Raw genomic sequence first — 13,737 nt, 5'->3', positions numbered from 1 at the left:
ATTTTTTTTTTCTTTTAGTCTGTGTAAGACCCTATGCAACAGACACTGCTATTTATGCTGCTTGTCCAGTGCCAACTCTGACAGGCTGTGCTTATTAAAAAAAAAACAGTGGCCTTGGAGTCAATTCCAACTCATGGCAACCCCGTGTGTGTCAGAGTAGAAGTGTAGTCCATAGGGTTTTCAGTGGCTGATTTTTTGGAAATAGATTCTCAGGCCTTTCTTCCGAGGGTGCTGCTGGGTGGACTCCAACCTCCAGCCTTTTAGTTAGCAGCCAAACACCTTAACCATTTGTACCACCCAGGGATGGTGTCTTAAACCAAAACTCTTTGCCGTCCTAGAGTTTACATTTTGATGATGGTTGAGGATGCCAGACACTAACAAAGTAAAAAGATAAATTGTGTAGTATTTACAGATCTGAAGTTCCTTGTCTATAAATCCAAAATCCAAAAAGTTTTCAGAACCAAACTTTTTTTTTTTTTTTTTGTAACTTATTTGGTGGTAAAATTTCACCTGGCTTTTGAATGCATTTGGTGGCAAAACCCAAGCTGAACTGATGTGCAGCTATTTATAATCTTTAAAGATTTTGCTGCAGAAATAATGTATTTGATGATGGATAGCTGCCCTAGATCCTGCTGGTGGTGTTATGAAATATGTAGTGTGTCTTCTGTGTTATTTTTCAAAAATCTTCAAAATTCTGGACTTTGAAACACACCTGGTGCAGGTGATTAGGAGAGGGAATTGTAAGCCTGTGTTAGATAGCATTAAGTGCTAAGGAGAAAAATAAAGGAGGAAAGGGGGAGAGGGGAGGGTAGCAGAGGGGAGTAGAGGTTGCAGTTTAAATAAGGGGGTCAGGGAAGAACTCTTGAGCTGAGACCTCAAGAATGAAAAAGGAGCCAGCCACAGAGGGAAGTGGTGGGAAGAGCATTCCTGGCAGAGGGAACTGCAAGTACAAAGGTCCTGGGGTAGTGTCTTAGTTATCTAGTGCTACTGTAACAGAAATACAAGTGGGCGGCTTTAACAAACAAATTCATTTTCCCACAATTTAGGAGGTTGGAAGTCTGAATTTAGGGCACTGGCTCTAGGGGAAGGCTCTCTGTTGACTCTGGAGGAAGGTCCTTGTCTCTTTTTAGTTTCTGTTTCCTTGGCAATCATGTTGATCTTCATATGGCATGGAATCTATCTTCCCCTGTCTCTGCTTCCATGCTTCCTTGCTTAATCCACTTTTTTTATACTTCAAAAGATTGATATAAGACATATCCTACACTAATACTGCCTCATTAACATAACAAAGAAAACCCATTCCGAATGGGATAATAACCACAGGTATAGGGGTTAGGGTTTACAGCACATGATTTTGGGGACCCAATTCAATCCATAACAGGTAGGATGTAACTGGCCTTAGGCTACATGACTAGAAGTTAAAATCATTAGAAGAGCTATTTATTGAGTACATAAAACCAGTTGCCAAGTCAGTTCCAAGTCATGGCACCCCATGTGTGTCAGAGTAGAACTGTGCTTCATTGGGTTTTCAATGGCTGCTTTTTCGGAAGCAGATGGCCAGGCTTTTCTTCCCAGGCACCTTTGGGTGAATTTGAACCTCCAACCTTTCGGTTAGCAGCCAAGCACATTCACCATTTGCACCACCCAGGGACATTGAGTGCATACTAGGTACCAAGGTCCTTTAAACTTCACAATAGCCCAAAGGGTAATTGCTTTTTTTAAATCATTTTACAGAGAAGAACAGGTACAGAGATATTAAAAATGTTGCCCAGCATCGCACAGTAAATGACACAACTAGGATTTGAACCCAGGATGATTGGATCCCAAAACCATGCTCTTAATCACTACACTGTCCTGCCTCTAATTGGAAGATCTGCTTTAGAGATTATTCAACTCTGGTGCCCAACTACCATTACTGAACACTTTGATCAAAGATTCTATAGCAGAATCTTGATCAAGGGGGGGAAATACAGAATAGGATTTCAAATTCTCATGGAATCCAGACTTCCTGGAGCCATGAAGGCTGGATGAACCCCCAAAACCGTTGTGCTGAGATCATCTTTAAACCTTAACCCTTCAACCAAGAACATCCCCTGAAGTGTTCTTTAAACCAAACAATAGCTTAATTAGTAAAGATATAAAAGCTGATTAACCAAGCAAGCATAAACGGGGGTTGGGGTGGGGAGGGAAGATAGATGCCATGCCACTTAAAGATCCCCAAGTAATGGAGGAAAAGAAGCTAAAGAGAAACAAGGACTTTCTCCCAGAGCCCTTGAGCATTATCCTTTTTTTTAACAAATTAAATTTTTCACAGTTTAGGAGGCTAGAAGTCCAAATTCAGAGTGCTGGCTCTAGGGGAAGGCTTTTTCTCTCTGTCAGGTCTGAAGGTCCTTATCTCTTTGAGCTTTGAATCATGGGTGATCTTCATGTGGCTTGGCATCTCTCTTCCCCCATGTTTGCTTGCTAGCTTGCGTTAATCTCTGTCTGTTTTTTAAATTTTATTGTGCTTGAGGTGAAAGTTTACAGGGCAAATTAGTTTCTCATTCAAAAACTTACGTGGTAGTTGTTTCATGACATTGGTTGCAATCCCTGCAATGTGTCAGCACTCTTCCTTGTTTATTTTATAGGCCTGTCTAATCTTTCGCTGAAAGATGAACTTCAGGGGTGGCTTCAGTTGTGAGCTAGAAGGGTGTCCAGGGGCCGTAGTCTCAGGGGTTCCTCCAGTCTGTCACACCAGTAAGTCTGGTTTTTTTTTTTTTTGTGAATTTAAATTTTGTTCTAGATTTTTCTCTTGCTCTGTCCAGGACCCTCCATTGTGATCCCTGTCATAGCTGTCAGTGGTGGTAGCCGGCACCATCTAGTTCTTCTGGGGTCAGGCTGGTGGAGGCTGTGGTCCATTAGTCCTTTGGACTAATATTTTCCTTGTATCTTTGGTTTTCTTCATTCTCCTTTGCTCCGGACAGGATGAGACCAGTAGATGTATCTTAGATCGCCACTCACAAGCTTTTAAGACCCCAGACACTACTCACCAAAGTAGGATGTAGAACATTTTATTTATGAACTATGTTATGCCAGTTGATCTGGATGTCCTTGAGACCATGGTCTCCAGCCCTCAGCTCCCTCAGGGAATTTGGGTGTGTCTAGGCAGCTTCTATGACTGTGTCCCGTTTGTGCTCTATTACATACATGAACATACGTGCTGTACATACAAATACGTATGTAAAGATATATACAGCGTAACTTACATACGTACAGGGGTATATTCCTACACGTCCTCCTTTCTCTATTCAGCGTACCTATCTGCCTGTGTATCTGCTTGTAAGTTATTATTTGTTTTAACTGTTGTTGTAGGGTTGTAGATGCTAGTATTTACTGTGGTTGCCTCTTTTTTTTCTTTTTTTTTTTACCTGTGTTCCTCTAAGTGTCTTCCTTTGCCTTGGTCAAGTTGTGCTGACTTCTTCTATATTGTGTATTTTCTTTGCCTTCACCAAAATTAACACTTGTGTATTATCTAGTTAGTGATTCCTGCTCCCCACCCTTCCCCTACCTCATAACCATTAAAGATTGTTTCTTTCTGTATGTAAACATTTTCTTGAGTTTTTATAATAGTGGTCTCATACAGTATTTGTCCTTTTGCAGTTGACTTATTCATTCAGCATACTCCCCTCCAGATTCATCCATGTTGTTAGATGTTTTGCTGATTCTTCATTGTTCTTTATCATTGCATAGTATACCCTTGTGTGTATGTCCCATATTCTGTTTATTCATTCGTTTGGTGGTCACTTAGGTTGTTTCCATCTTTTTGCTATTGTGAATAATGCTGCAGTGAATGTGGGTGTGCGTATATGTCTATTCGTGTGACGGCTTTTATTTCTCTAGGATATATTCTTAGGTGTGGGATTGCTGTATCATATGGTATTTCTATTTCTAGCTTTTTAAGGAGGCATCATATCGTTTTTCATAGTGATTGTACCATTTTACATTCCCACCAGCAGTGTATGAGAGTTTCAGTCTTCCCACAACCTTGCCAGCATTTACTGTTTTCTGAATTTTTAATCAGTGCCATTCTTGCAGGGGTGAGATGGTATCTCATCGTAGTTTTGATTTGCATCTCTTCAATGGCTAATGGGAGCCCTGGTGGCTCAGTGGTTAAAAGCTCGGCTGCTAACCAAAAGGTTGGCAGTTTGAATCCACTGGCTGCTCCTTGGAAACCCTATGGTGCAGTGACCCTATGGGTCACTGTGAGTCGGAATCGACTCAATAGTAATGAGTTTTTAATCTTTACGGAAGCAGACTGCCACATCTTTCTCCTGCAGAGTGGCTGATGGGTCCGAACTGCTGACCTTTCAGTTAACAGCTGAGCGCTCAACCACTGTGCCACCATGCCTCCTGGCAACTAGTAAGGTGCTCAGTAAATGATTGTTGAATGAATGAATGAAAGAAAGCCAGCACATGCTGGCTATATAGCCAATGTGCAGGAAACATTACCCATTATCTTTAACTCATGTGAAACGAGCCCGAGTCAGCCTCTCTACTTCTGTTCATTTACAGGGCACTGTCAAGATGGAATTCCCAGCCTAGTGACCCCAAGGGCCAGACCGTGACAACATAAAGGTATGTATGAGCTTCCCAGGTATAATCTAGCATCAGAACTTGTCTAGATTACCGAGGGATAAAAATCAGGATCAGCACAAAGCTGGTTCCTATGAGATGAAGGTCAGAAATACCTCCACTCTTTAACTTTTTCATCATTTCTGATACCGTCTGTTCCCCTCAGCACTCTATATGTCTCTGCTGGGTTTGATAATTCATTGCGATGGCCACACAGAACTCACAGACCATACTCGCAGTTATGGGGTTTATTAGGGAAGTAACAGGCTACAACTTGGGATCAATATCAACTTTGTCAGTCAGGACAGCTTTCAATCAAGACAGCTCTCAGCTCATTCTCAGCCATGTCAGCCGGCAACCCTTCTCTAGGCCTCTTTCCTGCTCAGGCAAATGTTATAGCTCTTTAGTTCTGCGGACAAGTGCCTGAAGGCAGCCCTCTCCATCAGGAATCCTGCTTGAAAGCACTAGTCTTAGTTATCTAGTGCTGCTAAAACAGAAATACCACAAGTGGATGGCAGCCAAGTGCTTAACCATTGCACAACCCAGGCTCTCATAGGACCTTGTTAACATAACAAAGAAAACCCCATTTTCAAATAGGATTACATCTACAGGTATAGAAGTTAGAATTCCAGCACATATTTTGAGGGACACAATTCAATCCATAACACGTTGTTGTTGTTAGGTGCTGTCAGGTCGGTTTTGACTCATAGCAACCCTGTGCACCACAGAACAAAACACTGCCTGGTGCTGCACCGTGCTCACAATCATTGTAATGCTTGAGCCCATTGCCGCAGCCACTGCGTCAGTCCGTCTTGTTGAGGGTCTTCCTCTTTTTCGCTGACCCTGTGCTTTACCAAGCATGGTGTCCTTCTCCAGGGACTGATCCCTCCTGATAACATGTCCAAAGTATGTAAGATGTAGTCTCGCCATCCTTCTAAGCAGCATTCTGCTTGTACTTCTTCAAAGACAGATTTGTTAATTCTTTTGGCCGTCCATGGTACATTCAGTATTCTTTACCAACACTACAATCAACGGCGTCAATTCTTCGTCGGTCTTCCTTACTCATTGTCCAGCTTTCCTGTGCATATGATGCGATCGAAAATACCATGGCTTGGGTCAGGCGCACCTTAATCTTCAAGGTGACATCTTTGCTTTTCAACACTTTAGAGAGGTCTTTTGCAGCAGAGTTGCCCAATGCAATGTGTCTTTTGATTTCCTGACTGCTGCTTCCATGGGTATTGATTGTGGCTACAAGTAAAATGAAATCCTTAACAACTTCAGTCTTTTCTCCGTTTACCATAATGTTGCTAATTGGTCCAGTTGTGAGGATTTTCGTTTTCTTTATATTGAGGTCTAATCCATACTGAAGTCTGTGGTCTTTGATCTTCACCAGTAAGTGCTTCAAGTCCTTTTCAGTTTCAGCAAGCAAGGTTGTGTCATCTGCATATTGCGGGTTGTTAATGAGTCTTCCTCCAATCTTGATGCCCCATTCTTCATACAGTCCAGCTTCTTGGATTATTTGCTCAGCATACAGATTGAATAGGTATGAAGGATGCAACCCTGACGCACGCCTTTCCTGACTTTAAACCACGCAGTATCCCCTTGTTCTGTCCGAACAACTGCCTTTTGATCTATGTACAGGTTCCTCACGAGCACAATTAAGTGTTCTGGAGTTCCCATTCTTCGCAATGTTATCCATAACACGTAGCCACAACCTAACTGCTGGGGCAGACGGGCAGTGCAGGGAGCATATAGGCATTTGGTGAGCATGACTGTCTCTCATAGTCATCATACAGTTTAAGAAATGAACATCACAAGTACAGCTGAAGACCCTGGGTCCTTCTCCTCAGTGTTGACTCTGTGATTGGCATAGTTCTCCTTTGACTCAGGGCAGCCCATGTCTTTTGTGAGGTCTTCAGTTTCACCATGCCTTTGATCTGCTCTGTGCCTACACTGAACCCCTAGTACAGACAGATGGCTAGAGGTTCAAGGCCAAAACCCAAAAGCAAACCTGCTGCCATCAAGTTGATCCCAACCCATAGCAACCCTAAAAGACAGAGTAGAATGGCCCCATAGGGTTTCTAATGATGTCATCTTTACTGGAGCAGACTGCCATATCTTTCTCCCACAGAGCGACTGGTGGGTTCAAACTGCTGACCTTTTGGTTAGCAGTTGAGCACTTAACCACTGCACCACCAGGGCTCCTTAGAGGCTCAAGGCAGGGAGTGGGAATTCATTGTAGAACTGGCCCATTCCTTAGGGAACGTTTTTTGTTGTTGTTAGTTAACAGTGGATTCAATTCTGACTCATGGCAACTGTGTGTGCAGAATAGAACTGCTCCATAGGGTTTTCAAGGCTGTGACCTTTCAAAAGCAGCTTGCCAGGCTTGTCTTCTGAGGTGCCTCTGGGTGGGTTTGAGCCGCCAACCTTTTGGCTAGTAATCACCCAGGGACTCTCAATGGGGTGCTTTAATAAAGCAACTTGTGGAGAGAAGACTTCTTTAGATGAGGTAGGCAAAAAAACCAAACCAAACATGTTGATGTCGAGTTAATTCTGACTCATGACAAACCGTATACTAGAGAGTAGAACTGATCTCCGTAGAGTTTTCTTGGCTCTCATCTTTAGAGAAGCAGATCCTCAGACTTCTCTGGTGAGACTCTGGGTAAGTTTGAACCACCAATCTTTTGATTAGTAGTCAAGCACTGTTATGGATTGAATTGTGTCCCCCAAAAATATGTATCAACTTTGCTAGGCCATGATTACCAGTATTGTGTGGGTTTCCTCCATTTTGTGATCTGGTGTGATTATCCTATGTGTTGTAAATCCTAATCTCTATGATGTTAATGAGGCAGGATTAGAGGCAGTTACGTTAATGAGACAGGACACAGTCTACAGGATTAGGGAAGAGAGAAGCGAACAGAGAGGAGAGGGACCTCATACCACCGAGAAAGAAGAGCCAGGAGTGGAGTGCATCCTTTGGACCCGGGGTCCCTGCACTGAGAAGCTCCTAGACCAGTGGAAGATTGATGACAAGGACTTTCCCTCAGAGCTGACAGAGAGAGAAAGCCTTCCCCTGGAGCCGACGGCCTGAATTTGGACTTCCAGCCTCCTAAACTGTGAGAGAATAAATTTCTCTTTATTAAAGCCATCCACTTGTGGTATATCTGTTATAGCAGCACTAGATGACTAACAGAAGCGCTTACCCATTTATGCCATCCAGGGACTCCTTTTAGCAAATGTATTCCAGGTGTAATAACTTTTCATCCCTTTCAAATGCATAACTATAGAGAACTTAGGTGATATAAGGGCTTTCTCTGCTCATTGGCAGTGAATTAAGTTTTCGTTTCAGCTTCCTGTTCCCTCCCCTCTCTTCTGTTTGTAGCATGGTCACCTTCTGTCCAGAATGTGGCAAAAGTATCGAATCCACATTCAAATTCTGCCCCTACTGTGGAAAATGTTTGCCTACAGAGGAGCACGGGGGGTCTCCAGCCTTTGTCAAACCACTGACATCATCCTTCCGAGGTAAGAGCCAGGGTTTTGAGCTTGTTCCTGGGGTAGGGCAGGTGCGTGCATGCATGTGTGTCTGGGGAGCTTCCCAGGGCTACTCTAACACAGATACAACAAGTGGGTGGTTTTAAAGAACAGAAAATTGTCTTGTCACAGTTTAGGGGGCTAGAAATCTGAATTCAGGGCACTGGCTCTAGGAGAAGACTCTTTATCTGTTAGCTCTGGGTGGGGTGGCGGGTGGGGGTGGGGGGTGCAGGTGGGGTCCTTGTCTCTTTCAACTTCTGTTTCCCTGATGTTCCTCATTTCCTTGGCAAGCTTCACGTGGTATCCACCTTCCCCTTGTTTGTGCTTCCTTGTCTACGCTGCTCTTTATAACTCAGAAGTGATTAGGTTTATGACACATCCTGCATTGATGTGGCCTCAGTAACATAACAAGCCACTTGATTCTAATTCATGGCACCCCCGTAAGTGTCAGGTCAGAACTATGCTCCATAGGGTTTCTTCTGTGGTGCCTCTGGGTGGATTTGAACCTCCAACCTTTTGGTTAGTAGCCAATCGCAAACCATTTGTGCCATCCAGGGACCTACCAACATAACAAAGAAAATCCCATTTCCAAACAGGATTACCTACACAAATATAGAGGTTAGGATTGCAACACGTATTTTGGGGAGACACATACATAATTGGGCTATGAGTATACGTGGCTAATAAACTCCTGCCAATCTCATTTGTCCAGTGTGGGTGTCTGTGTTCGACCACCTCCTGCTATTTAAGGCGAGGAATCCTTCTTTCACCAACAGGGTGAGTAGAAGGTAGTCAGAGCACACACATCCAGTCCTTCAGCAAATCTTGCCAGCTCTCCCTTCAGAATAAATGCAGAATCTTAAGCCAGAAATATCCCCTGAAGTCTTCTTAAAACCAAACAGTAGTTTAGCTTAACTAGTAAAGATTGTTTTCCTTGGGCATTGTGCTCTTTTAAGAGCTATCTATATGGGATCAAATTGACAACAGCAACTCAAAAGGTTAGATCAGAACCTTAGGGGGCAGTGAATTTATGTTAACGGGAGGAACGATTCAGAAAAAGAAGATGAAAATGGTTGCACACCTTGAAGAAGGTGGTCAATATCACTGAATCGTATGTGTAGAAACTGTTGAATTAGTGTATCTTTTGCTGTGCATATTAATAACAACAACACAAAATAAATTATATTAGAAAATATGTAAGCATTGTGCTCTTTTAAAGAGCTATCTATATGAGATCAAACTGATGACAGCAACTTGGAAAAAAAAAAAGTACGCCTTCCCCATCCATAACCCTCCCTATCCTCCTCCTCTGCTTTATGTTTACTTTTGGTCCTTATTACTAGCGAACATATTAAATATAGTATTGACCTATTTATATTGCTTCTGATCTGTAAGCTCCATAAGGCTAGGAATTTAATGTGTTTTGTAATCTGTGTTTATTGTGGTTTTGTAATCTGGTATTGGCACAGCACCCAGAATAGTGCTTAGCATAGATTGGGTGCTGAGAAATGTTATTGATTAACTGAATGAATGGAGTATCAGTAGTAGGAAATGGAAAGCCCAAGTATAAGTACTACATTGGTAAATCAAAGAGGGTTTATTTGTCTGAAAGACACAGAAGGAAGTTGGCATACATGGCTGAAAGTTCACATACAACATACTAAGTGAAAATGAGTGAGTGGAAAGATAGGGGGAGCCCAGGTCCCTTATGACATCATGGGGACATAATCCCAATACTGGATTGTCCCCTCCAGAATTTTTGTTAGTAAAAAATATAAACCCATTCACTTGTTTAAACTCTTGGTAGTAGCATTTTCTGTTACTTGCAGCCAAATGCAATCCCAAATGATAAAATGAATGTCGCTGAGCCCTCAGTCTGGTATACCAACTTCTTTTTGGTATCTCCTGGGAATTCCTAACCCAAAACTCATATTCTTACCAGTTTGGAACAAGAATTCATACTGATCTGTGTGGCCCCCCTAAAAAACACCCAGGCTGAAAATTTAGTTTCAGTTGATGAGGTTGTTGTCACCACACCCCTGACAAATCTTCTCTTTAGCAACACCCTTTAAAGACAGACCTCAGAGAATTCCTACAGGCAGACTTCCAAGGAACATCTGCTCCTAATAAAAAATCAACAGTGACACCAGGAAGCAAGTCGTTATGAGAGTCAGCAGAAACAACAAACTGCAGAATCAGGCCTGCAAAGACCACCAAAAAACCTATCGCCATCGAATTGATTCTGACTCTGAAATTACTAAATCAGAATATTTAGAGAGTACATTTAATGTGTTTGAAGAAATTGTAAGTACAGTAAAGGTACAAAAGTTAGTTAGAATTGACCTGGCAGATTTGAAAAAGAATCAAGTCAAACCTCTAATGATGAAAAATATAGTCATTTCAATTAGAAACTCAATGGATGGCTTTAAACAGCACACTAGACACAGCTGAAGGAAGAATTAGTGAACTGGACAATAGATCTGAAGAAGTTACTGGGAAGAGAGCACAGAATGACAGAATAATGGAAGAAGATATAAAAGAGAGGCTAAGACACAAAGGGAAGACAATAACTAAAAGGAAGGAATAGTTTGCTTATTTAGATGGTAGAAGAAGCACGATTTGACTGTGAAGGCTGAGGAGATGAGAGTAGTTGAATGTGACCTCAAGGTTTCTGTTTTGATGGTGCCTGGGAAGGGTCTGTGTGACTCCAGTCTGTATTTGTTCTACCTTTTTCTAGGCTCCAGGAGAGATCTGAACTCCAGTTCTGAAATCTCTTGCAAGAAGGTGAAATGGTCCAGCTCTGTCATCTCTCCCCCATCATCTCTCTTCTCAGACAGTGACAATTCTGAGTCTGAAGAGTTCTTGAGTCCATCTGAGAGGCCCAAAGGTACGAGTTGGGGGTCAGTCTGGCCTGACTCCAGATAGGAAGAAGGATGCCACAACCCAAATCAAACATCATCCACCCCTGCCTCTACCCTCATCCCAGCACCTTCCCTGGCCTCCCAGCCTCCAGTCCCCCTTTGTAGTCTGTCACTCATGGCCCCAGGGATCTTTGCTCACAGTTCCCTACTGTTCTCATCGCCCCACAGTTCAAGCTCTTCAGCCTGGCATCTGAGATCCTTACCATTTTAAACCTCACCACAACCCTATGCACAGAGCACTCAGTGTTTGGAGATACTTTTTGGGAGTTTCAGCTTCCGGTCTTGACTACACCTGTTCCCTCTGCCCAGGACTTTCCCATCTCCCTTCTTCGTCTGCCACTTTTCCAACACTCAAAGGATCCAATTTCTGGGAAGCCTTTCTTGAGTGCCATAGGCTTGCACAAGGCCTCCTCTTCTTCCTCCAGAGCCTCTCTTCAACTTCCCTCCGAGCCTCTGAGCCTTTGTACTTGTTGTTCCCTCTGTCTGGGTAGTTCTTCCCACATCTGTCTCCCTTCACTTCTTTCAGGTCTTTATTCTGTTGTTACCTTCTCAGCAAGGCCCTCCCTGACATCCGTAACTAAAAATGTATCTCCTCTACCCACAACATTCCCTACGTCCCTCTCTTGCTGTGTATTGCCTCTTTGTCCTTATTGGTAGCAAGCATATCAAATACGGTATTTTACCAATATATAGTCCTTCTTGTCTGTAAGCTCCATAAGGCCGGGAATTTATCATGTTTTGTGACCTGTATTTATTGTTGTTTTGTAATCTGTTGGCAGAGCAAGGAGACCTGGTGGTGCAACGATCAAGCTCCCGGCTGCTAACTGAAAGGTTGGCAGTTCAGATCCACCACTGCTCTGCAGGAAGAAGACCTGGCCAATCTCCCATAAAGATAAAACCAAAAAAACAAAAACCATTGCCGTTTGATTCTGACTCATAGCACCCCTGTAGGACAGAGTAGAACTGCCCCACAGGGTTTCCAAGATTGTAAATCTTTACGGAAGCAGACAGCCACATCTTTCTCCCACAGAGCGGCTGGTGGGTTCGAACTGCCAACTTCTCAGTTAGCAGCTGAGTGCTTAAACACTGCGCCACCAGGGCTCCTTCCCCCATAAATATTACCCTGTGGGGCAGTTTTGCTGTGTCACATGGGGTCCCCATAAGTCTAAATTGACTTGACGGCACCCAGAACTGTGCTTAGCACAGAGCTGAGTACTGAAAAATATTGTTGAATAACTGAATGGATGGAATATCATTTTGTCTGGGTTCCCACTGTGCCTGCCACCACCCTCATGTGAGCCCATGTCTCCCTCTAGGCTCCACGTCCCTTTCTGCCTCACTTTCTGGACTGGGAGTCTCTCGTCGGCAGGGACCAGGTATGACTCACTTGTATACGCCCCACGCCCAGCCAGTTCCCAGGACATGGGGGGCTTAAGGAATGCGTGCACCCATCTCTCTTCTGCCAGACCCCTTGGTCTGAAGTCACAGCCCTTGGTGCTTCCCCTTTGCCCCCTCGTTACCCTTCAGATGCCAGAGGCCTCCTCCCATTCTGTGCCTTGAGCGGACCAGTGGGTGGGAGGAAGGTAAGAGGTTAAGGTTATCTTTTCTTCTGTCCATGTCCATCTCCTCACAACACTCACCTCAGTCTCTTGCCAGTCTGGGAGCCCTTTAAGGGCAAGACCTCAGTCTAATGAAGTCTGGGCCCTCATATTCTGTACAGGGCCAGGTCCACAAGATGTTTCAGGTGGGGTTTTTTTTTTCTGTATTGTGAAAATATACATAATTTCTTAGTTATCTAGGGCTGCTGTAATTAGAAATACAAGTGGATGGTTTTAACAAACAGACACAGTTTAGGAGGCTGGAAGTCCGAATTCACGGCACTGGCTCTAGGGGAAGGCTTTCTATCTCTGTTGATTCTTGGGGAAGGTCTTTGTCTCCTTTCAGTATCTGTGGGCCAGTGTTTCTTAGAGATCTCCATGTGTCTTGGCATCAGTCTTCCCCTGGGCCTAGGAGGTTCTCAGTGCAGGGACCCTGGGTCCGAAGAACACGCTTCACCCCCAGCTCTTCTTTCTTGGTAGTAGTGAGGTCCCTACCATCTCTGCTCGCTTCTCTCTCCTTTTATCTCTTGTAAGATAAAAAGTGTGACTCAGGTAAGGTTGTGACTTGAGTGTAAAGTTGTGGCTTGAGTCACACCTTCTTACCCTTTTGTAAACCTGTGATTCAAGATACAGGCCACACTCTTCCTGCCTCATTAACATACAGAAGTTAGGATTTACAACACATCACAAAGTGGAAGATAATTATATCACATCACAAAATGTAGGGCAGCCACACAACACTGGGAATCATGGCCTAGCCAAGTTGACACAGATTCTGGGGGGACACAGTTCAGTTCATGACACGTAACAAAACATATGCCATCTTGACAATTTCTTCATGTACAATTCAGTGACATTGATTGCATTCTTCAAGTTGTACAAGCATTCTCACTGCCCTTGTCCAAATCATTTCACCACTATTAACATAAGCTCAATGTCAGAGTGTTTTTGGTTAAATGTGTGGATTGTCCTTTTGCCCCCTAATAAATTTCTACTCAGAGTCCCTGGGTGGTGCAAATGTTAGGTGCTCAACTCCTAGCCAAAAGATTGGCGGCTTGATCCTACCCAGAGACACT

At 43.5% G+C, this 13,737-nt stretch overlaps 1 protein-coding gene across 5 annotated transcripts in view; it reads left to right on the top strand.

Moving 5' to 3' along the window:
* VRK3 (VRK serine/threonine kinase 3) overlaps window positions 1–13,737 on the top strand; it is a 58,975-nt gene that overhangs the window by 1,036 nt on the left and 44,202 nt on the right. For all 5 annotated transcript variants that reach the window (XM_023736298.1, XM_023736295.1, XM_023736297.1 and 2 more), the window contains exons 2-5: window positions 4,552–4,614; window positions 7,994–8,133; window positions 10,880–11,029; window positions 12,380–12,439. In XM_023736298.1, coding sequence (XP_023592066.1) covers window positions 7,995–8,133; window positions 10,880–11,029; window positions 12,380–12,439 — 349 coding nt within the window. In that variant the 5' untranslated portion in view covers window positions 4,552–4,614; window position 7,994. The remainder of the gene's footprint in view (window positions 1–4,551; window positions 4,615–7,993; window positions 8,134–10,879; window positions 11,030–12,379; window positions 12,440–13,737) is intronic.

The sequence above is a fragment of the Trichechus manatus genome, unplaced genomic scaffold (genome assembly GCF_000243295.1).
Source record: "Trichechus manatus latirostris isolate Lorelei unplaced genomic scaffold, TriManLat1.0 scaffold00087, whole genome shotgun sequence".
NCBI classification, from domain to species: Eukaryota; Metazoa; Chordata; class Mammalia; order Sirenia; family Trichechidae; genus Trichechus; species Trichechus manatus.
This window is presented reverse-complemented; position numbering and strand designations above follow the sequence as displayed.